Source organism: Epinephelus moara, chromosome 1 (genome assembly GCF_006386435.1).
Source record: "Epinephelus moara isolate mb chromosome 1, YSFRI_EMoa_1.0, whole genome shotgun sequence".
Lineage (NCBI taxonomy): Eukaryota > Metazoa > Chordata > Actinopteri > Perciformes > Serranidae > Epinephelus > Epinephelus moara.
Window position 1 is genome coordinate 39,096,944 of NC_065506.1, and position 26,893 is coordinate 39,123,836.

The 26,893-nt window shown below is 39.9% G+C and overlaps 1 protein-coding gene across 1 annotated transcript; it reads left to right on the forward strand.

The window, feature by feature from the left end:
- The first annotated feature begins 1,736 nt into the window (after positions 1-1,736).
- bbs4 (Bardet-Biedl syndrome 4) lies at positions 1,737-26,475 on the forward strand. The gene is made up of 16 exons (XM_050045030.1): positions 1,737-1,796; positions 5,685-5,727; positions 10,341-10,420; positions 13,920-13,983; positions 14,225-14,336; positions 14,598-14,670; positions 15,093-15,146; positions 15,237-15,364; positions 17,957-18,011; positions 18,181-18,249; positions 18,459-18,611; positions 20,820-20,991; positions 21,207-21,276; positions 21,387-21,531; positions 21,621-21,825; positions 25,514-26,475. Exons 1-16 carry the CDS (start codon positions 1,737-1,739, stop codon positions 25,663-25,665), a joined length of 1,635 nt encoding a protein of 544 aa, XP_049900987.1. The 3' UTR covers positions 25,666-26,475.
- Positions 26,476-26,893: the final 418 nt, after the last annotated feature.

Genomic DNA, 26,893 nt, shown 5'->3' on the forward strand with positions numbered 1-26,893 from the left:
TGGTGATATTACATGATTCATAACTGTAGGTGTGATGTGGATGAAAATCGACTGTATGAACTGATGTAAATGGCAGGAAATACTGTACATGGAGTAGGAGACTGTCTGAAATACTTCTGTACAGTTTTGTTAATCTGATAGCAGGTGTTAAGTCAAGGTTTGATACCATATGTCAAAAAAGACGTCTGATTCTGTCTTTGCTGCCTTATGTGGTGGAAAGAAACTCAGTCTGTTTACTCAATTGCTGTTCTCAGGTACAAATTTAAGCTACTCTTTACTTGGATATTTCTATTTTAGGCTACTTAAACTAAATTAAGCAGGACGAGCACATGATGAAATAATAACATGCAACAGATTGTTAAAGATTAAACCAGCTGTTGTTAACCTTTTGGGTTGTGACCCCTTCTTGCTGGGTCTCGTTGGGGCTCCTGGTCACACCAAAGAGACATTTTCCTTCTAGACTTATGAGATGGTTTAAATTTAAATAACTATTTTAATGATTGAATATTCAAATCAAATCAAGTTTAGTTATATAGCACATTTAAAAACCACCGCAGTTGACCAAAGTTCTGTGCAAAGTAAAAGAATGATGCTCAAATATGTATCAATCTAACATGTACACAAGTATAAAACAGAATAACACCGGTAAGAACAATTACATACATAAAAGGATTATGAAATACTAAAATATTAAAATCACTACAAACAACCATTGAAAGCAGAAGTACAAAGTAGCATCAAATTAAAATACTCAAAGTACAAGTACCTCAAAATTGCACTGAAGTACAGTACTTAGTTATATTCCACTACTGCATTTGAATAAATGGCCTTTGTTTTCACACTTTAACCCTCTCATGCATGAATTATGAATACCTCAGTCAAGATTTTTTTTCAAAGTGTTTTTATTCCTCTTTAGGTATGAAAAAAATAATTTATATTATGTGAAACTATAAAATATAATTTTATTACTGTTAAACTAGTGTGTTTACATATTTTAACATGTTCTATAACTGTTGTCAAAATATTGTCTTGTAACAAAAAGTACAGGTTATACTGTAATAATATAAATCAAATTATTTACAGTACAAACAGTCACTGCAGATCAACAAAGTTGCAGTAATAGTATTAATTGTATATAAAATATACCCAGCAATGCGAGCAATGTCCAGTTTAGTGGACAGATGAATAATTGAAATTTCCCCCCAACATGAAATCAATACTTGATAATTCAAACAACCGTATTACTCCTTAAATATTACTTGATGTTACCAAATCTTGATGTTACCAAAATCTGAACTGCATTCTGTCGGCCATCTTGGTTTTAAGAGATGTTTGTTGCACTTATAGCACCTGGCCAGTGGGTGGCAGTGCGTGGCATCACGCATTGGGGTCCACTCATATACAACTATGGTATCAAAACCAATGGCTTTTAAATAGCTGTTCAGTGTATTGATCACTATGTGGGTTAAAATGCAAAATATACTGACGGCCTCCCTGGCTGTGTATAAATCATGTCTCTTTAACCCAGGCTGGCAGACGAATGGATATATGACTGTAAAAGAATCTCTCTTCATACAGACCTAATTTCATTTGTATAGTGTTACATAATTATTGTATAACTCGACCTAAACATGATCATGTTATTGGTGGAGGCTGGTGAGGCCGGTGACACACATCAGCCTGAGAGACATTCATAAATCCAACCAGCTACTCCTCCGCATTCCTCTGATGTATCCATGGCAACAGCTTCTAGTGTTGATCATCCCAAGATGGCGGACGAGGAGAAAGCCACGGCGGTGAGTGTTAAACCAAAGCTAGTTACCGTGTTCTTCGGCAAACACAAACATGCCACTTGGTGAAGTGATAGTGTGACACCTCCCGACTAAATGTAACGTCATGTTTTGAGTGTACCCCTCGTAAAAACGCTCGTTATGTGAGTGTTAGCTACCTAAGCTAGCCGTTTCTAAGTCGGAGCTAAGTTGATTAACGTTAACGTGCAGCTGGTAACTCTGTCTTTAATCTCAGCTGTCCAAGGGCAAGCTAACAACATGACAGCTAACAGCTAACGTTACAGCTACAGGCAGGTGACAACAACAGAAATGCGCAGGTAACATTACAGTGTAAGTGTGCGTTGATGAGCGTCGTTAGCTTTACACTGTAACTTTGATAACGGTATGAATAGTTCAGCTCTGCAGTCACTGAGGCTGGCTTCACCTCAGATCCTAGTTATGGTATGGCTGTCACGTAAAGCCTTCAGGGTGTGATAATTGGAAAGGATTCATGCACAAAACGTCAGAGATGAATCAATCCAGTCAAAGAGTCAAATGTAGGGAAAATGATGTGGAGCAAAACACTGGGATTGAGCATGCGCACAAGGAAGCTGTATCACAGCCATCTGTGATCACAGCCTACTGATTGATGTCATCTGTGAACTGGCTGATATTTCTGTTACATACAGGTATCACCAGAGGTAGACAAGTAACTAAGTAGGCCACATTTTCTCAAGTACTGTCCTTAAACACAATTTTGACCTACTTTTACTTGAATATTTCTATTTTATGCTATTTTATCCTGTTACTCCACTACATTTCAGAGGGGAACATTATACTTTTTACTCCACTACATTTATTGCAAACTTATAGCTACTGGTTACTTTTTAATTTTCATTCATTTATATGTCCATACACAGCAAACAAAGTCACAATCAAAAAAATCTATAATAAACATTCCATGATTCAAAAAGAGCAGGGAGAGGAGAACAATCTAATTTTACCTGCCCCTCATTCAAAACACAAATTAATAAGAAATAGGCTTACAGTTAATAACCCAAACTTATTAACTAATCAGTATTTATTACATAGTAATTTCAGAAGGAAACATAAATGATTAAACAGAAATATTGGAAGCTATACACAATGGAACAGCTCCGACATGTCTGTTCCATATAGTCCAATTATTTTTTTCCATAAAGAAAAAAAAAGGCCATACAGACGCACCACATGATATGTTGAAACTTTAAATAAACGAAAAATGACAAACAACAAACTATTTTTGAAATGCCAAAGTGAGTATGTATGTGGGAGATCAACTACATATATATGGTATCTTTTTATGAATTTAACCATTTTTAACTGTAAAAAAAAATTGCAGTAGGACATACAATTTAGGCGTCACGTCACTGACCCTTATACATTTTCTTAAACTGAAAAATAGTCAGACAACCCTTTAAGTCATCTCTAAAGAATTCTATAGTTTAGCGCCTGCCACTGGAATACACATCTGTTTTAGTGTAAAGTGCCAGTGCAAAGTATGCTTATATGACGTGATGCAGTACTATACTGCTGCCTACCTACAGATCTACTGCAGTCTACACCAGGGGTGTCAAATTCATTTTAGTTAATGGGCCACATACAGCCCAATTTGATCTCAACTGGGCCGGACCAGTGAAACCGCTGCATAATAACCTACCCCATCAAATTTTTCCCTTTTTTTTTAGTGTAAAGAATTACGTTCTAAAAATGTTCGTCCATTTACAAAACAAATGATGAACAGCCTGAGATATCCTCAGAAAAATTATGTGCAAATTCAGTATGTCTCAGTTCTTTCCGCATTCAGTCAGTCTACTACTCACTTTCATTACATGTGACTATTTTCATAACTTTCCACTAAAGTGGAAGCTATTGAAGACATAGGTGAAGTCATCCCCTGCCTTATAAACCATTTACAATCTGAAGTTCTGTCACTGCCTCAGCAGCAGGATTCCACCGTATTGTTTTGATACAGATTCTTTCGTACTGAAGCTGCTGGTTGACAATATTTTGCACAATATTCAGTATCTTTAAATACGACCACAGTGAGTATTCATTGTTATTCCAGAGAGCTGTATTCTGGTCAGGGTGGAAAAGCCTCTGAGGCAGTATTTTACATGAGGTATCTACTCAGTGTTTAAATTGCTCCTGAACCCTCTTAGCCTTCACAAGTGCATGAATATTAGGTGTGCAGAGTCATCTAGAGGGTGGACCGGACCTTTTGGCAGGCCGGATCTAACCCCCGGGCCGTATTTCTGACACGTGGTCCACACAGTAGTGTACAAAGTAAAGTAAAGTTGGCCACACATTGACACATTACAAACTAAAAATGCTCTTCTGTGTGTTCATTATGGATAAAACTGAATAACATAATATTCTATAAAAAATATAAATAACTGTGAAAAGAGCCATACTGCATACAAAGTAATGGAGCAACGCCTGTGAGCTAGTTCAGGCAGTCAACTCGAGCTGCACTGATTCATACACACACGTCATACGTCATCTCCAAAACACACCCTCCCAATTTGGCGGCCTATTTAAGCTACCACATCTTCTCAGAATCTTCCTTTGCCTTGTTAATGCTGCTGCTGCCCTGCATCAGTACTGCTGCTGGCTCTTTCAGCCCCACCTCCACCCCAGCATCCACCTGCAGGCTCCGGCTAAGGGGAAAATTATTTAATCATCACTCCCCAATATCTCATGTAAACATATCTGCGGGAGCGATGAGTCTGGAGTCTAGACGCCAAACTCAAACTATGTTCTGCTGTTAGAATAAACATTTAAAACGTGAGTTGTCTGACTGAACTTTTCTTTAGATACTATCAGACCATCTTGCTGATAATACTTCTATAACATTTTGAATTCAGTCATTTACCCAGTATGTATTTGTCATAACCTCTTAAACTAACTCACCTTGCCTCTGACACTCATGTCAGCAAAAAGTCAGCACCTCTTGGTTTAAGCCTAAAGCTTCAAGGGTTTTTCTCAGAGCTCTTATACTGGACTACATTTGATAGCACAGGTGCGCTACATAGCCAAGGACCTAAGTATAAGCCTGTCTGCTCACAGCTTGCAGATAACTACCCCCAGTCAGTGGCTTATAGTGCACCTCTCAGCAACTTGACCTTTTAAGTGAAATCTATAATGAAAGGAAAAGCATCCACACACTTCTAATAAACATTCTTTTGGTCAGATGCTTGGTCCCCAGCCAGCAGCTTCCCTCAGCAAATAAATTTTTAGTGTGTGGATAAGTTTCCTCTCATTAGCCTATACATTTAGCATCAGCTCTAACGTCTCAAAGAAGCATTTACATGGTGCACTGCTATAGTCTGTTGTACAGTATGTCCTACTGGGGGACTTCAAATGCTACAGAGTTTAGCACTATAGCTGCAAGGCAACTGATTTAATTGTATATGGTTCTTACTGCTAAACAAACACTAAACTGCACTGCCTTACTGAACGTGTTAGAGCTTCCAACTGGCACAAAACACACTTCCACCCCCCGACCATACACCAAAAACGTGGGGAAAACTAATTTATGTATATTATATTCAAGTGTTTAAATGCATTTTATATCTGGTGTGCAGGATTTTACTTTGATGACATACTGCATAAAACGCCCTTTGCTCACACTGGACACCATGTATCAGTGTTTTCCATGAGCAGCCTGTATGGTGGCTGCACTAAAGTAGATTTTTGTATTTTTGTGTGGAAATACAGATCAGAGTTCAGACTGACACCGTATGTTCAACTGTACAGAATAGAAAAAAATGGCTTTTCTAATTATATGTAATGAGCCTGTGAATATTTTACTATGTAATGTATGGATTGTGTGTTTTTACTTAATTGTTTGTGTTGTATTTTTATGTATTTCAGCTCCCAGTTGCGACTGATGCCAAGAAACGTCGCGCACCTAAAGGTACTGCAAGACACTTGACACTTGCCAATAATCTTACAAAATGATTTTCATGCAACACAATTCCTGTTATGTCACCCATTATTTTGATGTTGACCATTTGTCTGTAGCTGGTAAGGCATACTAACAGGGTGAGTGTGGAGCTAATCGTCCTGCAGAGGTCACCCTCACTCTTGTATCTAGCCTCCCTGAAAGGAAGCAGCAGTGTGCACAGTGTGCTGCTGAGCCCTGCTCCAGATATTTCTCTGTGTGGAAAATGTTTGTTGATCATTTATTAAATCAGGATATTTTGTCATTGTAACGATGGCTTAATTTCCCATTAACCAGTTCAGCTTTTTCTCGTGATGAAGCTTTTTTGTTTTGTCATGTCATCAGCACTGCTGAGAATGCAAGTCCTATGAGAGCAATGATGTGGATGCTGTGGTGTCATATTGTATGGTATTGTGTTTCCATGCGGTGATCTTTCACATGGCATGCAAGCCATTAATGTAGTGTTCTTAGTATAATCTGAGGAGACAGATCATATTAAAACCTTAAGTACATTAATGACAGGTAAGGCGAGAATTGAAGTAGAAAAAAAGGAAGGAAAAGGAAATATGAAGCTGTAAAAACATGTGCCACACATGCACATCTATGGACAGAGGGTGACGTGGGCTGTACGGATTGTAAAGCCACTTGAGAAATACAGTAAATTTAGAAATATAAATGTATTAATATAATTTTCAAAGCACGTGCTGATTTAAAAAGAAAATGGCAGTGGATAAACTTAATCGCTCTTTCTTCAGGGAAACTTAATCACTCCTCACATACGCTATACGTATAATTAGTGATATAACAAGTAGTCTCTTTATAAATGTGATAATGACGAGATAATTTTCACATCACTTGTATGAAGTCTAGAATCAAAACTATGAGAGGATAAGAAATTAGGTCCTGAGTCACCTGAATAAGAGCTAAAAAAGGAACCATCTTGTTGCTTAAAAGTCTTAAAATGTAAAAATAATCCAATAAAAAGCCACAGCGCTCAGTTTAATTGTCTCCATAAGCTGCCAGTTTCATCCTCATTTTGTAATTACCATCATGAAATGTAATTAGGGTTATATAATGCACACATAAAATTAATTATGTTATGCACAACAAATACATTATGTGCTTTTATTACATTTTGAGCAATGCAGTTCATGGTGGGTAAAACCCACGAGGTGTAGCAAAAATACGAGCACGCCCTCCAGAAAAACCGAAACACACTTCCTTTTAAAACAACAAAAAAAATGCCAATGACGCAAGGTCATTTCACCTGTTTCCAGTACAGCGTGTTTCAATTATATAGAATCAAGTGTAAGTGGAGCAATCTGCCTTCATTTCTGTCAAATTCCTGGGAACAATAAGCGTGGGGAAATGAATATGAGACGAAATTATTTGACAAGACCGAAGGGTTTTGAAGTTTTTGTGGTAAAACTTCCCCTCAAAAAATTCATCCTATTTTTCATTACATTCTCCCCATGTGTCTTTTGATCTCAGCACGCCTCTCCTCTGCTCTTATCCCCTTTTAACAGATGGTTGAGGCACATGGAAGCCAAATCTGTCTTAGCATTAGCCAGATCAAATGTAACAATGAGAGAATGCCTCCATGTTTGGGATGAAGTTTTTCGCAGTACTATATTTAGGAGACCTCATGCTGTGCCCTTCTTCTCAGCTCCTTTCTACCCTTCTTTCATACAGTAGTTACAGGAATACATGTCGCACATGTATCCCATCTCTCCTCCAAATGTGCCCTGCTTTGTGTATGTGGACACTGGAGCGCCACAGGGCCCCATCTGAAACCCAGAGACAAGAATATTATTGCTGTCTCAGCAGGAAGAAAGCGGATTAGGATGCTACAAATAGGGCCATTCCGAATCTTGACGGGGCAAACGTGTGAAACCCATGCAGTTTCACACTCAGCGATGGAGAGGATTTCTCTGAAGTTGTTGGAAGAGGCTCCAGTTCTAGCGGCAAATCAACAGAGCACTGCTTGAAGCGTGACAGATAAAAACAGAAGGGAGCTTTAGTGTAATTCACACTGTATTTTTTACACAGGCAGTTCATTAATGATATCCTCCCCGATGTCAGCGGCAGATTCAAAGCCTTGCACTTCATTCCACATTGCCTTGAATCCTATTTTTAGCCTCAGAGGAAGGTAGTAGGTGTAAGATAACAGGATTACCAGAATCAAACTAGCTTGAATTGGAATTACGTTTGCCTCCTTGTGAAATGAAATATTGTACTCCACTGGGAAGAAGACTTGGAGCATTGTGGTTGGGTTCTTGAGGTTACCTAACCCTTTCTAAAGCTGGCTTTGTATTGTGCTGCTCATTCCTTCAGTCTCACTCTTTCAGTCTGTCTCTGTACCCTCTCTGTTCTGTCACAAGCACCTGGCTTGCGAGATACATTGTTGCCCTGGCAACGGGGAGAATATCTCAACCTGCCGAGACACTAAAAGGGAGACAGAAAAAAAGGCAGTGTTTGTAACCAAAAACTTGCTTACAAGGTGACATTTACTGCGCGGCTGGTGAATTGATTATAGTTTAGCCCGGGGTTTTTGGTTGAACTGTTAACACGTATATTACTGTCAGATCAAAGACTTGCTACTGTCTGCAGAGGGAGGGGGGTTCTTCCATGATTATTTGTTCACCTGCCAAATTAACACAGAGACTGAATGAATTAAGAGTACTCAAAATAGACACAACTCTTGATCGTCTGAGCCGTCTGTTTTTTGAGTAAAAACTTGCTAACAAGCCAAGATTTATGGGGTGATGGTGAATTGACTTGAATTTAGCCTGTGGATTTAGGTTGAAGTGTTACATCTTTGTTAACTGTCAGATCAGAGGCTTGCTAATGACTGCAAAAAGAAGGGGCTTTCAGGATTAATCACACAGCCATCAACTAAACAAGACATCTGAACAGTGAATGGTAATGAGCTTTTAAGTTTATTTTATGCCTCTACAATGGCGACAGTACATTTGTACATGTGTCCCATTTTTGTGAACGTGATATCTTAAGAATCCCTTGAGGGAATTTCTTCAAATTTGGCACAAACTTCCACTTAGTCCCAAGGATGAACTAATTAGATTTTGGTGGTGGCTTGCAAAACATGTTTTTGGCCATAACTCAAGAATGTATATGCCAGGTGCGACAAAATTTCACACAAATGTTAATAGGATAAAATGATGAAGTGATGACATTTTATAGCCAAAAGGTCAACTTAAATGTGACATCATGATGCTCTGCAAAAACACTTTCCTGCCCATTTTTTAATGCTACAACTCGGGAACAGAAGGGGAGACGTGGTCGAATGCTGAACTGGTGACACTCGTCTTGGCTGCCCACCTTGAAACTGTGTATACATCAGGCTTGGGCAGGATCTAAGTTTTTTATACCTTCTTACCTTCCTGATATTTCACTGGGGTATATGACGCCATTTGAGCGAAGCGCCACCTGACTGGCAAGTTCACTACATTCAGCAAGCTCTCTTAGTTTGTGTAAGCTTACAAATTGTCAAGAAAGGAGATACTCTTACACCTATTTTCCTTATTAAACAGAGAAATACAACAGTACACCTTAAGTGCTATATCGTAGGCAACTGGGATCCCTTCCCAGACAACTTAACACCCATTCTCACCTGGACCCATCTAACCCTAATGACACACAAGCTGGCCAAGTGGTTCAACAACTCACAGGTGACCCTAACGACTCTGCAACTCAGAGCTTAGATGTGACCTCAGCGACTCTGTAAGGGTTCACACCCACACAGAGTTTAAAGCCTGAGACACCACACCAGTCCGTTATAACTGAGGAAGCCTCTTGGATGAGAGGTGAAACGTCTTAAAGAAACTCAAGCAAGTCCAGTTGCCTATGGTATAGCACTTAAGATTACCATGAACTGGATAACTGAGAATCTTCACCGACAAGGGTACACCCACTGAATTCAGGTTTCTATCTTTCACTTAACACGCTTCATTCAAACTCCACAGAAGCTAAATAAACTCACCAAAACTATCTCATATAGTCTTGTTAGTCATCTAGTTAGTCAGTCTACTGTATCAACGCCAGTTGCTGGCTGGCTGTTCAAAGTCCTGTAACGTTATCCCCATCACTCGCAGTCTCCATGTATCTCAGCATAGCTGCGTGTTCCCACAGTAGAGACTGACCTCTGGTGGCACGTGATGTGCACTACATACATTACCTTTTTACATTACATCCTTGATACAGCATCTCTGTATGAATTTAATAGACAGAGGATTGTCTGCATCTTTTAAGGTATTGAAAATCACACCATCAGGATTTCTACATACTCTGGTACGCTATAATACCGTGATACTGCCCAAGCCTAGTATATGTCTGTGCTGTCAGGTTGAAGACGTGTGTGAACAATCCATGTTTTAGAATTTGTAGCTTCTTTGCAGCAGCATCCATATTTGAAGCATTGTGTAATCTCATGGTTATATGAGTTTGGACAGACATGGATGTAAGCTGCAACTGGACTGGTTGGTGGAGGCATGTAATTGCGAGGCGGTTATTGTAGGGTTTCTTTTTTACATAATAGTCTTCTCATTGTACTGTATTTTTCTTTCCAGCTCCAGAACTTCCCATTGTAGAGAGGAGAAACTGGCTAATCCACCAGCACTATATCCACAAAGACTATGATACCTGTAAGGTAAAGTACCTCCATTCCTTCCTTTTCCCTGTGGTTTATCCTGTCGTTGACCTGTGTCTTTGTTCTGTGTTGTTCTGATGAAAGTAATGAAGACGATGAATGCCTGGCATGTTCAGGGCACTGTCTAACGCTGTACTTTATTATGGCCTAATTCACTGCATTGACCTGTGTATTCCCACATGAAACCAAAAGGTACTTAGTGAAGTCTCTGGATAGATGCCTGTACTCGTAAGATATATTACTGGAATCCTCCTTCTCACTTTCTCTTAGTGAGAGATACACTCCTCACTCCCAGGGCCCTATTTTAATTGCTCCAGAGCAGCAACAAGCACAGAGCGGTAGGTCTTGGGCACACGGACTGTGTGGGCGTCCCTGAGCACACCTGCTATTTCAGTTCATGTATGTGCAGCTGTACAAAGTGGAGAAAGAGCTGGATGAGGAGGGCTATAGATTAAAGGGAGTGGTGATTAGGAAATTCGCTCTCAGCAAGTCACATCACTGGCCTCATTGCTCTGAAGCAGCTGAGCCAATCACAGTGATGCTCAGTCACATTAACAGCTCAACAAATGAAGAATCGGCTTCTTCAGGAAATCATATTGTTTTCTGGATGGTGCTGAGCGGCAGCCAGAGGCAGATGGTGAGGGACTTTTTTTTTAGCAAGACAATTAGTACAATGATGATAGAAACTAATAACAAAAATAGTTTGGTGAAGCAGTTTATATGATCACACCAAATTTGACACTGTGTCAGTTTTAATTCTATTGTATTACAAGTTGCAAATGATTACATCATGTCTGAAAATGTGGGCAGCTTTGTACCACAATTTTTACTTTTTAAGTTTGGAAAGAGGCTGTGACACACAGGATTAATGAGCCCCGGTCCTCTGTCATCCAGCGGTAAAGGACCCCTTGGATGTGTGTGGAGGTGTATGGGGTCACTTTGTAGCTGCCTGGTGTCATTTGGATGTGATTTAATGAAGGTAAAGATGGCGGACGGGCGTGTGTAATGGCACTGAGCTCTGGTGAGGCACTTTTCTGATATGAGGCTGCAATTTTATTATCATATCCATCCTGCTGCCTTCAGATGGCTGCAGAGATTTGATGAACTGAAGGTTAAGGGTTACATACCGAATAAAGCAACTCTGCTTGTAACATCAGAGACTGTAAGAATGACTCATATTAATTAGATAAATGCAGACTGATTTACTGCCATTCCTGCTTTCATCCCATTGATACAAATTTAAATGGCTGTATAATATATAATATACTATTCACAGTTGAAGCATTAGTCTGTATCATTTCCAAATATTCACTTTGCTTTTTCTTAACAAAATCATCAGATTCACATCAGATTTACCAGAAACAGACATGGTTCTGAGTTCATAGTAGACCTGGGCAATATATCAATAGATATGCACTAGATGTTGTCTTTGAGTTTGGATATCGTACTATCGTCAGTGTTGTCTGAGCTGCATTACAGGAAAGTGAACTAATTTTCTGAACTTACCCGACTGTTCTATTATTTGCATTTACTCTCTTCGTCAGTATATCCACATTACTGATAAATATTTATCAAAAATCTCATTGTGTCACCAATAATCATTCATTTATTCATTATCCATAACCGCTTACCCTGGTACAGGATCATAGAGGGGCTGAAGCCTATCCCAGCTGACACTGGGTGAGAGGCGGGGTACACCCTGGACAGGTCGCCAGACTATCACAGGGCTGACACATAGAGACAGACAACCATTGACACTCACACTCACACCTCTGGGCTTTTAAAGGTCACCAATTAACCTGACCTGCATGTCTTTGGACTGTGGGAGGAAGCTGGAGAACCTGGAGAAAACCCACAACGACACGGAGAGAACATGAAAACTCCACTGCACCACATGCCATCCAGCAGCCAATAGTCAACCCTACAATATCTTTACAAAATTGATATCAAGGTTATTGCAGCTTCCAAATAAGTTAAAAAATAGCCACCCACAGACGCGATAATGGGAAATATGATGAACTCACTGTCTTTGGTTAATTTTACTCACTTTTGGATGATCCAGGAGCTTTGGTTGGTTTTAGAGTTGACTGATTTGCAGGATGTGTGGAGAGTTGCAAGATGACGCTTTGAACTGATTGTCTTGACTGTTGTGTTCAAAAAAAATGAAAACAAAAATCCCCAAACAAACATTCCCCAAATAAACAGGCCTTTACAAAAACAAAGTTAAAATCAATGGGGTATTAAACGACTTCATCAACAGTAAAAACTAAGATTAACCAAAAACACGGCAGTTAAAGACTGGAGCCCTGTGACGTCTTCTACGTTCCACACTCACTTGAGCACACCTGCCTTTTTTTTTTTTTTTTTTTTTTTCCGAGGGTCTATATAGGAGATGCTTTTTTTTTTTTAAGATATTTTTTGGGGCATTTTTGCCTTTAATGGATAGGACAGACAAGTGTGAAAGGGGGAGAGAGAGAGGGAGTGACATGCAGCAAAGGGCCACAGGCTGGAGTCGAACCCGGGCCGCTGCGGCAACAGCCTTGTACATGGGGCGCCTGCTCTACCACTAAGCCACTGACGCCCCGAGCACACCTGCCTTTAATTAAAGGTTCCCGAGGTGCCGGGTCAGGTGGCACATTTAAGTGACTCAAAAAATGGTAGGAAACTAAGACTTGAAAGAAATTTCTCTGACACGACAGGTCGCCATACTCTCACAGGGCTGACACATAGAGACAGACAGTCATTCACTCTCACACTCACACCTCTGGACATTTAAAGGTCACCAGTTAACCTGCATGTCTTTGGACTGTGTAAGGAAGCCGAAGTACCTGGAGACAACCCAGAACTCCGCACAGAGAGGCCCCCTGTCAGCCGGGAGATTTGATCCCGCAACCCTCTTGCTGTGACTGTGCTAACTACTGCATCCTATGCCACCCAGCACCAATAGTCAACCCTACTTTGCAATATCGATATTGAGGTATTTGGTCAAAAATATCATGATATCTGATTTTCTCCGCATCACCCAGCCCTAGTTCTCAGATGTCTATTTTCAGCACCAGGTCACTGGTGACACTAAGCCACATTTTTAACTAAAATACCAACAGCTCACTCTGCGCTGCTTTATTTTAATGAACCTCCCACCAGTCTGCACCTCTTCTACCACCTGTGCACCGTGCACTGTGTGCTGGGCACCAAAATACCACACAGTCTGGCTAAAGGGTTTTCAATGTCAGGCAAATACCAAACTGTCAGAGTGAAAATAGAGCCTTCAGTGTGATGCGATGCAAATGTACAGAACAGGGTCTAATACTGTTGTTTATGTATTAAGTGTTGCGATTGCAAATTGTTTAGAAACTGAATCCCAGGTTAGTATTCAGCAGGGCCTGAAATTTTGGCTCAAGCACAGCAGCCATTAATGTAAGATGTATTCCTCCTCACTCATGTTGAAAATGGCATCCATGTCAGTAGTAGAAATGTCTCTGGTTCTGTCTCCATGTAGGGGATCATCAAAGAACAACTGCAGGAGACTAATGGAATGTGTGAATACGCCATTTATGTTCAAGGTGAGCCTTAGTTTTTATAGTGAACTTTCCTCTCACACATGGAACATGCATGATGTTAATTAAGAGCTACATCAAATGGAGGCTCTGCGGTAGTCCAGTGCCCAAGATCCCCAATGCATCATTTAGTCCCCCAAAATCTGTTCTTTGGGCCCCACGCTGTGCCTTTGATTTTTTATGTGCTGTATTACTTTCTCATGTAGATGAAGATCCTCTCCTTTTGTGTTTTAATTCCTTGCCACAGCACTAATCATGCGTCTTGAGGGCAAGATCCAACAGTCCCTGGAGCTGTTTCAGAGCTGTGCCATCCTTAATCCCAGCAGCGCTGACAATCTCAAGCAAGTGGCGAGATCACTGTGAGTCTTCTGCCCTCACGCCGAGAGTGCACGAACCCTTCTCCGTTTGCTAACAAAGACAGATAGGAGAGAAACATACACTGATTGCAGCCGAACTGCGGCCAGTTGTGGCCAGAACTTTTTGAGACTGTTGGGAAAATCTAATCCATCCCCAGTGACTATTTTACACTGTTGCAGGATTGTAATAATGGATATTCAGCACGCAGTGATTAAGATTGATTAATTTCTCTTACAGATTATTGTTGTTTATTCTTTCCATAGATTTCTCCTGGGAAAGCACAAAGCAGCTATTGAATTCTATCATGAAGCTGCGCGGCTCAACGAGAAAGACTGGGTAAAAACAGAAACACTCGAGTACTGAGTTTCAGCTTTGTCTAAAAGTTTGTGTGATTAGTGGGCCTGACATCGTTCAGTGTAAATAAACAGTATGAAGTTCTCAAAACAAAATCTTCCCACATTTAGAATGGGAAATGCCCAAACTGAACATGTTTTAATGCAACAATTACCAAAAAAACTTCTATATAGTCTATAAATATTGTATTAAACCGGCCCGGCAGGATCATTAATCATTCACACAAGTGTGTTTTGGAAACTGTCCCCTCTAATACGACTGTCAGTAATACTGTATAATTTGTATTCCACAGAGCTGTTATCTTAAATAACTTTTATATTTGGAAATTGAATTTGGCTCAGCCTTTATTATCACTTAACCATGCACCAATGCTCCATGTATATTTTGACTTTTTCTCACCCCAGGAGATCAGCCATAATCTGGGCTTGTGCTTCTTCTTCATCAAAGACTTCAAAAACGTGAGTATTCTGATTTTACCGACACTAACACAGTACTGATTGTACTCATTGTCAGGTGATGTGATCAATTTGATATCCTGTGTCTGTCAGGCTGAAGAGCAACTAAACATAGCTCTCCAGATAAACAAACATGACAAGACTTTCATGATGCTGGGGAAGGTTCATCTGCTGGCTGGAGAAACTGAAAAGGCCATCGACGTGTATAAGAGAGCAGTGGAGTAAGTAGAGTTCAAATGTGGATGATGATAAAAAGCACTGAGAAGACATTTAAAGGGACAGTTCGCTCCAAATTAAAAAAAATCTCTTTATGTTTTGTTTTACCTGGTATTTATCACTCTAGATTATTTTGGTGTGAGTTGCCAAGTGTTGGAGATATCAGCTGCAGAGATGTCTGCCTTCTCTCCAGTATAATCGAACTAGACGACTAGCGCAAAAAAATATTTGTAAAACTCAACTGGAGCATCTCTTTCCTGAAATAATGACCCGTTTACTCAAGATAGTCCACAGACCTTTTTGTGAGCAGTTTCATGTAAGTAAGTAAGTAAGTAAACTTTATTTATATAGCACCTTTCACAGATAAAAACCACAAAGTGCTTCACAAAAGTTAGAACAATAACAAAGAAAACAAAACACAAAGTATAAACATAAATGCAAAGAGACATAGATATATGAGGAAAAAAAAAACACAATTAACCAAATGCCAGTTTAAATAAAAGAGTCTTTAAATGCGTTTTAAAAGTATCAACAGAGTTTAAACAGCGTAGTGAGAAAGGCAAAGCATTCCACAGTCTGGGAGCTACTGCTTGAAATGATCTGTCACCTCTGGTCCTAAAGCGTGTGTGAGGAACAACTAGCGGCCGTTGGTCACATGACCTCAGACTGCGGGTGGGAGTGTACAGCTGTATAAAATCAGATAGGTAAGAAGAAGCTTGTCCCTGCAAGGCTCTAAAAGTGAGAACTAAAATTTTAAAATTAATTCTAAAATGCACTGGTAACCAGTGCAGAGATGCTAAAACAGGAGTGATGTGTGCCCTTTTGTTTGTGTGGGTTAAAAGCCTTGCAGCAGAGTTTTGAACAGCCTGGAGACGGTCAAGCTCTTTCTTATTAAAACAAGTAAAAAGACTGTTACAATAATCTAAACGAGACAAAATAAAGGCATGAATAATCATTTCCAGTTCAGCCTTTGACACCAGTGTTCTTATTTTGGAAATGTTCCTCAGATGGAAGAAGTAATTTTTTTGTTACTAGTTTTGAGTGATGCTCCAAGGACATCGTTGAATCAAAAATAACACCTAAATTCCTCATCTTTGGCAGGACAGACAAGTCTAGATCGCCAATATGCTGCTTAATCTGGGGGATAATGCTATCGGGGGAGATAATTAATGTTTCCGTCTTGTCTGAGTTCAGCTGTAGGTAGCTGTCACTTAACCACTGTTGGATGCTAGTCAGGCAGTTAATTAAGGAAGACAGTTTATGGAGCTCAGTGGCCTTGAATGAGCAGTACAGCTGGATATCATCAGCATAGAGATGATATGAAACATTGCTAAATTGTCTAATTAACTGTCCAAGGGGAAGTAAGTATAAAAGGAACAGAATAGGACCAAGGACAGAACCCTGAGGTACCCCACATGACAGCCCTGTTGTTTCAGACATGATATGGTTTGCAGAAACACTAAAACTTCTGTCAGAAAGGTAAGAGGAAAACCACTGTAAAACCGAACCAGAGATCCCAACCAGATCCTGGAGTCTATTAATCAAAATATTATGGTTGACCGTGTCGAAAGCTGATAAAAGGTCTAACAGAACCAAAACTGTGTGTTTACCAGAATCAGAAGGCAGCCCTAGTTCCGGCATGAAGCTGCTCACAACAAGGTCTGTGGATTATCTTGAATAACTGTGTCATGATTTTTGGAAAGAGACATTGCTGTTGAGTTTTGAGTGCCAGCTAGTTTTATTATATTCAAGAGAAGGCAGAAATCTCTACAGCCAATATCTCCAACACTCACCAAAACAATTTAGATTGATAAGTAGTACTTCAGGTAAGAGGGAAAAAATCAGTAATTATTTATTCGGGGGTGAAGTGTCCCTTTAAAGAGGAATCTGTGAAATTCAATTTTTCAAAAAGTTTTTCCATCTGACCCAAATGATTAAAAAAACTTTTTTTTATTAATAACTGTTAATATTTACATAGCCTCAGCGTGACAGTTCTTCATGATAATATTTTCTCAAGAGATTAAAAGAGATAAAAGTCATAAAACATGCTGTTTCGTAGGAGGTTGGTTACTTTCAGTATGTTCCCTCTTGATTTATCTGATGATTTCAGTCTTTGGAGCTCATTTCAAAAAGTCATTCTCCTTTAGTCTTTCACAAAGTTCCTCTTCAGTTCGGTATAAATTCAGTTCATTTCCACTTCTACTCACATGTTGAATATTTAAACATTAGGCTGTGGCGTAAATAAGGAAATGACATCAGTATCTATAATAGAGCTAATTATGGTTACCTCCTGTTGGGGTTAAATTAATTAATCAAGCGCCCCAATACTGGTGTTGCTTTTAATGAGACGTACCACTGTGAACCTTATTTTAATGCCGATCTGCCTCTTCTCGGCTATTCTTTTTTCTTAGAGTCACATCATCTCCCCACAGGTCATAATTAATACTTCACCATTATGCTGAATCAAACCCTGACTGAATCAGCAAATTCCTTGAATATCAACGATGTTTGCTTAAGAATAAGTGCAGGCATTAAATGTAATTACAGGCATAGATAAAGTGACATTTTTCATTCAACTCGTCTCCTTTTCTATTCAGATTCTCTCCAGAGAACACTGAACTCCTGACTACGCTCGGCCTGCTGTTTTTACAGGTAGGTTGTGCTTTTTATGTATTTATTTATTTATCTATTTTAATAACCTTTTTAGTGAAATTATGTGTATGCAAGCGACAAGCGCTACAAGATAAGAGTGACATTTACTGTAGGTGACACATCTAAAAAAGAGTAGATGTATAATTTTCTGTGTTCATGTTTTCTCCAGCTTGGGAAATACCAAAAAGCATTTGAGCACCTTGGAAATGCCCTCACTTTTGACCCCAACAATTATAAGGTATGTGGGTATTTGAACACACATTATGCTTCAGTTTAAACTCAGTTTGCTACAGTACCTGAGGACAGTACATTACAGTTCTTCTAAAGCAGTTCAGTTAAACTAAAAGGTCACTCTCCATCAGGTGGTACAGTCCATCTCTCATCATGTGCAGTTTCAAAGGGTACGTCTTCCTCTAATATCTCTCTAATCATTGTTTTTATTCCCAGGCCATCCTGGCTGCAGGCAGCATGATGCAGACCCACGGTGACTTTGATGTGGCCATGAATAAGTACCGAGTGGCAGCATGTGCTGTGCCTGAGAGCCCCCCTCTCTGGAACAACATTGGCATGTGCTTCTTCGGAAAAAAGAAATATGTAGCCGTGAGTAACACTGTTTTTTTTTTAATCGTATGACTTGCCTTTGTCAGTGTAGGACTCAGTAAAGGCAGTACTTAAAACAAAAGACACAAGATAAAGTCTAATATTTGATTTTCAGTCATTATTGTTCCTTAAAATAGGACATTCACCTTTTTCCCATTTTAAATGTAAATATCAGCTGTGATGGGAAGTAACAGTACATTCAGGCCTAGTCCACATGTAGACAGGAAAAAAATAGCCTTGTCTATGTATTTTGGCCTTTCTTTCTCACATAAACAGTTTTTATATTGTAAAGTCAGAGTGCACACTGTTATCTCCTTTATGAGGCGTAACAAATGAGCCAACATTTCGCGCAATGGCCAACAATTTGCTGGTCCTAACCATAGAATTGATATAAAGATAAGACAACGTGTCTCCCCTTACCCCCACTGTACAAAAATAAAGCTAAAATATCTTGCAAACAACCTCTGCCATCTTGCACTGGTAATGTCATTTGTAGCCAGAGTTTGTGTAGTAGTGATTTCCACTGGTATCCAGTTCCCACCCTTACACCCGTCCAACCAATCACAAGCAGCACCTTTGATTGTAAGCAAACTGATTGACATCAAATTACTAGTTATAACCAGACTTGTCAGAAAAATGAACACTTGAACAAACATCACTGTAATAAAAACTACCTAAAACGACAGAAACCATCTTTTGGAAAATTGTGTTTGATGTGCACTTTGAGTGTTTAGTTTGGCCCATGTCCCATCCACTAACATGGAGGGGGTGGGGTTTATGACCTGTACTGCAGCCAGCCACCAGGGGGTGATCAAGATATTCTGGCTTCACTTTTGTCGTCCATCTGCAGTTCTCACCTTGCTTGTGGGACTTTTTTACATGTTTACACACATATACTCTTCCACTATACTGAGCAACAGAGATGGCAGGATGAGTTATGGAGGTCAGAGTTTCAGATGATATCCTTTATTCAGGCTTCTGATCGGCCAAAATGGTCTTCTTCTTATTCTTTGTGTGGCTTTAGGGTTATATTGTCATCTATTGGGTTGGCATGCTCGTGAAAACGCTTCAGTTGATTACTGCTTTTTCATTTGGACAGAGATATTTTCTACAGTGTGTGTGGACAGGATGTTTTGTGCGAAGGATAAGGGAAGAACCTTGTTTTACCTTAACTGTTGCAGTTTTAGGTACTTGTATTTTACTTAACTGTTTCCATTTTTGCTACTGAAGTTACTTACCAGATAAAGTTTTACATAAAACATATGATAAGCTGTGATTTACAACCTTTTGGGTTTGTGACTTTAAAAAAAAGTTGGTAGTTGGGGCTCTTTTTGATGATTCAGATGTCTATGAGTTGTTGGTTGTTCCATTCCAGAGACGTTTACCCTCTAAACGTCGAACATGGTTTTATTTCAAAAACATTTGAAACCCAGTGAGGTCAAATTATCCATTTTTTCTCAAAAAAGCAAAGGTTTAAGAAACGTGCAAAAAAGGCATACAGATTTATGTCGCAGAACATTGTGTTCTCTTCCTTCCTCTCCCATTAATCATCTATACCCTCTCATATTTATCTTGTGACCTTTTGTGGAGGTCGCCAGCAGGTCCCTGGCTGCCGCTTAAATGGGTCACACCCACAAGTGTTTCTGTAACATTGACAAAAGCCCACAGCTGAAACACATCCATTGTTTTCTTCTACCATGCATCATTACAAGTATCATAAGCTCATTTGTGAGAACTGACGACTTAATTTGCTACTTTACCCTTTGTCCAGTGCTTAGATGGGGAACCACTGGTCTGAACTACCTATCGTAGCATGTATCGCTTAGCTCATGTCCATGTGCATCTTCGTGCAAGTGCAATCAAAACAGGGACCCACATAAAAACATTAACCATGACATTAAAACTGGTCAAAAACTCCATAAGGAACCTTTAAGTAGGATTTTGAATGCAGGATTTTCACTTGTAATTAAGTATTAACAAACCAGTTCCCCTGAAATTACTGTATTTTTTTATCAATTTGTGAGCCAGACAGATGAGATCATATTAATAAATATACTTTGCTGCTTAATTTGGTCCAAATGTACCTGAAGTATTCCATCATTGCACCGACTGCCTTGTTTCTCAGGTTCTTCTTGGGATCATATATTATTGAGAGACTTGCCTAACGGTCCTGTCAGCTGTTTGACTTTAACTTCATCTCTCCCACAGGCCATCAGCTGCCTGAAGCGGGCCCACTACTTGTCTCCTTTTGACTGGAAGGTGTTGTACAACCTGGGTCTGGTACACCTGACCATGCAGCAGTATGCCTCTGCCTTCCACTTCCTTAGTGCAGCTATCAACCTGAACCCACGAATGGGGGAGCTCTACATGTTGCTGGCAGGTACTGAGTCAGAGCGACAGAGAAGTAATGCATGACTGGATTTTGTCTTTAACGAGTAACTTGATGATTAGTGGCAACAAATGCTGGATACAGACCATACTGTTTGTGAAGTAAACAATCCATACAACAAACTGAACGAGTTGAATGTGCCTTGCTGAACAGTCGTTTTAACAGTGTTTCAGTTTAAGTTTAAACCTCATACTTATTCTTAACAGTGGCTCTGACCAACTTGGACGATGTAGAGAACGCCACCCGAGCATATGAACAAGCTGTAACAATGGACGAGTGAGTCTGTCCTACACCTTCGACCTTCAGTCTACTGTGTTTCTGAATTTGAGTCTGCAGTTTGATCATTTAATATTTTCTTTTCTTCCTTGGTGATGAATTATCTACAGATCCAACCCTCTGGTCAACCTGAACTTTGCCATCTTCCTCTACAATCACGGTGATAAGAAGGGAACTCTGGATCAGTATCAGGAGATGGAGAGGAAAGTCAATCTACTTCGAGACAGCAGTAGCAGCTTTGAATTTGATCCTGAGGTACTTTAGATCCGGTTGAGGTTGATGTCTTAATTGCTGAAGCCATTTATTGCAATATTTTTAAGTCTTTGCCTACCTGTCGTTAACAGCTAGTAGACATGGCTCAGAAGATGGGAGCTGCCCTGCAGGTGACAGAGAGTCTGGTGTGGACCAAACCAGGCAAGGACTCCAAATCAAAACCAAACTCCGCAGCAGCCACCAAAGCCCCCGGTGCTCCCCTCGGTACTAACCAAGCTCTGGGCCAAGCCATGTCTTCTGCTGCGAGCTACAACAAAAAACTCCAGCTGCCAACAGGTACGAATTACCAGTATGGGTTGTAGAAATTCATTAATTCATTTTCTGTGGCCACGTATTCTGTTAGGGGTCGCGGGGGTCTGGAGCCTATCCCAGCTGACACTGGGTGAGCGGTGGGGTACACCTTGGACAGGTCACCAGACTATCACAGGGCTGACACATAGAGACAGAACACCATTCACACTCACATTCACATTCACACCTATGGCCAATTTCGAGTCACCAAGTAACCTATGTAGTGATACAGTTGGCAGGTGTAGTTAGGTAGAAAGAAAATAGTTCCTACATGAAACTGCTCACAACAAGGTCTGTGGATTATCTTGAGTAACCGGGTCATGATTTCTGGAAAGAGACATTGCTGTTGAGTTTTTCAAATGTATCTCACAAGCCAAATGCCTTCGAGTTCCATTATATTTGAGAGAAGGCAGACGTCTCTGCAGCTGATCCCTCCAACACTCAGCAACTCACACCAAAACAATCTAGAGTGATGAATAGCACTACAGGCAAGAGGAAAAATATGTATTTTTGATACAACTGTCGAGCTGTCCCTTTAAATTTGTTCCGAGCACAAACCCAACCTGAGTCGAGCTCATTTAAAAAACAAAATCATCAAAAAAAAAGTCCAGCGTTACTCCCTCAGTGCAGGTGATGGCAAATTTCACAGCCTCCACCTCTCTCCATTAAACCAAAGCCCAATTTTTCATTTTAAGTGGAAACTTGAAAAAAAATCTCTCTCCTTTGTATTCACGGCCTCCTGCGTGCACTACTGTAGCAGATTGAATATATGGGCTAAGGCAAAATGGAATATGTAAAAGACAGAAGCTAACCTCTAGCCAGTATATATTCCTGGCAACAAAAGAAAATCAGCAGTGTGGAAAAATGACACACAGTTAAGCCAATAAATTCAAGGCTTCTCTGAAATGGCTGTCGAGGCTCACAGCTCTGAAATGTAAGTGGACTGGAGTGCTTTTCCTCAACAGAGCCTGTGGGCTGTGTTTTCTACCACTTTTGTTTAGCTGTTAACAAATAACACCAGAACAATGCGTCCATGTTTAGTGACAGATGTTTTACATAATTACACAGCTCTGACAGTCTGCTTTCTAACACTCAACCACCAGCGTTTGATGACCAACTTGTTGTAAATATACAAATAAAGCCTGTCAATGCACTTTAAGACTAGTTAAAGCTTAATCTCTAAAAACAGATATCTGCACATGAGCAGAGAATCTGTAGGCAATGGGACAAGATTTCAGTATCTGATTATCAGTATCTCTGATTTAAGTTTGTTGTCAGAGTAGTATTGACCAATCATGATCAAACAGGATTTGGTTGCAGGCATTCATACAGAGTGCCCAAAGGATGATGTTTTTCTGTAGGCCAATGCGAAAGTTAGCATCACCCTGGTTCCCTCATTGAAAAGCCTATGGGATTTTTGCATTGGGTTTTGGATTGTTACAGAAACGCCAAAATGCAGTCGTCAAAGAAGAAGCTAACATTAGGCTATGAATGATCTACACTACGATAGCATGACCCTAATGTCACCACCATAACAAGACTGTAAAGTTGCGTTCAGCTCAGCTCGGTGTGATGACGTTCACTACTCTCATTTAGCCACTTGTTAGCAAGTGCATAAAAGCTTCGAAGTTCACGAGTGGGGCATTTGCAGGCATATTTTATGTCATAGAGCAGAACATGAAGTCTCTTAAGCTTGTGTTAAACTCAAGAGACTTTGCATCTACCCAAAAACCCACTGACTTTGAGACGAGGGAACCGTGAGTGGCACAATGCTGACTCATTTTTGGGCTTTAGGACTCATTCCTGCACCACTCTAGATATATTGCCCATTTTTAACAATCCCAATTTCCAGGATGATGAAAAATGCATATTTAACTTAATTAGTATTTTGGCAAAATATTATATCCATAAAGCATTCTCCTTTTATGTTTTTAAAGATGCTGAATTTAAAATGTACAGTCAAAAATTTAAACTCAAAAATTATAAGTTGGCAAAAACTATTAGATTATTTAGACATTTCAGTTTCATTTATTTCATTTATTTGTTGTGCAATTGAATTTTTTTTTTATTTTTTTATTATGAAATACATTTTTTATGACTTAGACTAGAAATGTGGATGCTTGCCACGTTATTACAGATCCCACTGCACTTCTTGGCAAGTCCCACCCTTCTCTGCTGTGATATGCTAGTATTGCCCATAACCATAACTGCCTCTGACCTTTTAAAGATTAAATTTTGGGGGGCTTTTTTGCCTTTAATGGACAGGACAGAGTGAAATGGGGAGAGGGAGTGGGGGGATGACATGCAGTACATGGTTGCAAACCGAGCCCGCGACCGCTACAGCGAGGCTTCACCTCTGTATATGGGGTGCCGGCACTATCCACTACGCTACCGACGCCCCAACTGCCTCTGACCTTGACGCATCGACTTGATGAATACTAGCCAATCACAGCACAGTCCCACTGCTTTTACGATAACGTACTGTAATCCTAGAGGCTTATCGCCATCAGACCAATAGTGGATGGATTCCAAGATTGGTTCATGTTAAGCAGGGCACCATCGAGTCATCATAAATACTGGCTATTTAAAGCAGAGGTTGTATCCATTTGCTGATGTCTGCATCTTTATTGCTAGTCTGTAAATTAGTGTTGCAGGAGGTCAGGATGAATCTCTTAAACCGAGGCTCCCACTGTATCACACTGGTTATGAATATTAACAACTCACTCCTGAAACTAGGTTTGGGTTTGTAAATAAATATCGCAGTCTGTCACAGAGTGCATTGTGGGTTGAAGTTATTTGTACAAATGAAAACAATGTAAATCTTTCAGAAGGTTTGTTCTGGTGTGTTTGTTTTACAGGCAGTGAGAAGCCCCGTAGGTCGCCCCCCCATGTGTGTTACAGAGGGGGGTATTAGGTCACTGTTTAGTCATGGGGCAGATTTGGTTGTTAAAGTTATAAATGTCCTATTAAAGCATCAAACTGGTATTCTTTAATGATTCAGCACATTTTTATTGTGAGGGAATTGCACCATTTAAACAAGACAAAAAGTCAATCTAAATTGCCCGCCTGGGATGTCACAATGGAAAATCTAATTACATGCAGTGTCTAACTTTCAAAAAGTACGATCACCTAAGGCCTCTGTTCAACAACACTGCCCTGTGTCCAACCTCAAAACATGACGTGGTGTCATGGTTTCAATGAAAACAAATATTTTGCAGAGCCATTATGATGCTATAGTTTGTAGTTTGGTAGTGAGATGTTGTACGAAACAGTTTGTTCTTGCTAGGATAATGAAATCTCTATTTCCCACTGCAGCCTCTCAGTGTTTCTGTTGACCTCTATTGTGATCTATTGGTGCACAGTAAGTGCCACTTAAAGGAACAGCTCACCCCCAAATCAAAAATACAGGTACATATTTTCTCCTGTTACCTGTAGTGCTATTTATCAATCTAGATTGTTTTGGTGTGAGTTGCTGAGTGTTGGAGATATTGGCCATAAAGGTGTCTGCCTTCTCTCCAGTATAATGGAGCTAGATGGCACAGATGTAAATGTTAACGAACCCCACACAGACTGATGGGTTTGTGTAAATTATTGGGAACTAAAAGACCTTTTTTAAGAAAGCTTTGATGAAGGAAATGGCATTAACTCTTATGCATTTGTTATTTTTCCAAAGGTTCCAAAGGCCCGTCGATGCCCCTTGAGCCAGAACCTGATGTGGACAAAGCCCCCAGCCCGCCCTCTGATCCTCCTGGCTCCCCAGAACCTGTAGAGACAGAAAACCCCAAACCCAGAACCTCCAAAAAGAAATCTAAGGTGGAGGAATGAGTTAGTTTGGTAGCTACAGTCTCATGTAACATCTTTGTCATACGGTCACTCACATGTTATGGAGCCAAATTAAGCTTCTTAAACAGCAGCCGAGCTATTTGTGAATTCTAGCTAACTGTAGTTAGACATGAAGCCTTGAGTTAAAGGCTTCTGGTTTAGGTACATGCTGCTCATTTCATGTCCTACACAATAATTTACTTTACATTGACAAGGGCAACAGCAATGCACACTTTTGTCACACCATTTATTTCAGGAATATTGAATGTCAGTGCATTACTTATCACTTTTTAAACCAAAATTCAGAGATAATCAAGTGTGTCTTGTAAATCTGTGTCGATGTGGCAGGTGTGGAGCACAGGTCAAAACCCATTCCAGTGGATGTTGCAGTGTAAGAACGTCTCTGTTCCACAAAATTGAATACACACATTAAGTGTGAGAAAGTGGAGGAGCTCAGCAATAAGGTTTAGCGATGAATTTTCCCTGTACTGACATTTCCAGTGAAGGTGTCAGTCCTAAAACATGAATGTGAAGGAAATGCTGTGACAATCACCGCTGAAATCTAAGGACAGAAAGGGATGTTTTTGAATAGTCACAGGATATTTGCTTGTTTGTATGATAGGACTCTTTTTGTGAGGGTTGAGTGTAAATAGTGACACATGCTTTTATATGTGGATAAATGTCATGTTTATAGAGAGTAATGTATTTAATATTAAATAAGAGACTTTAAAGAAAGTAGCTGTGTCACTTCCTTTATAAAGTCCAGTTTGTGTTGTACAGTTTTCTAATGTTAAAGATCCCCTGTACTCAAAAATATGGTTTTATTGTTTTATGTCACCTAAAATCTCTTGACTGTACTGACTGGTATGTGTGCAAAGTTTGTTACAAATGAGGTGTTGTCACATTCCCCTACTGAAGGGGGCGATGTCTGAGCACTTCCCTAAATTTAAGATTCAAACGTATAGAGCAAGATAGATGTCACTAATGGAGGGCTCCTGGGATGACGTTTTTCTGTAGACTGACACGGAAGTTAGCATCGCACTGGTTTCCTAGTCAGAAGGCCTATGGGATTTTTCCATTGGATTTTGGATTATTGACAAAAAATAAGATCTGTGGAAACATTTTTGACACTTACATGTATTGTTCAGCAAGATTAACAACAAGTTAACACCATTTTCATGATTATTGAAGTCGAAATGCCATCACCAGAAGTAACAAGCTAATGTAAGGC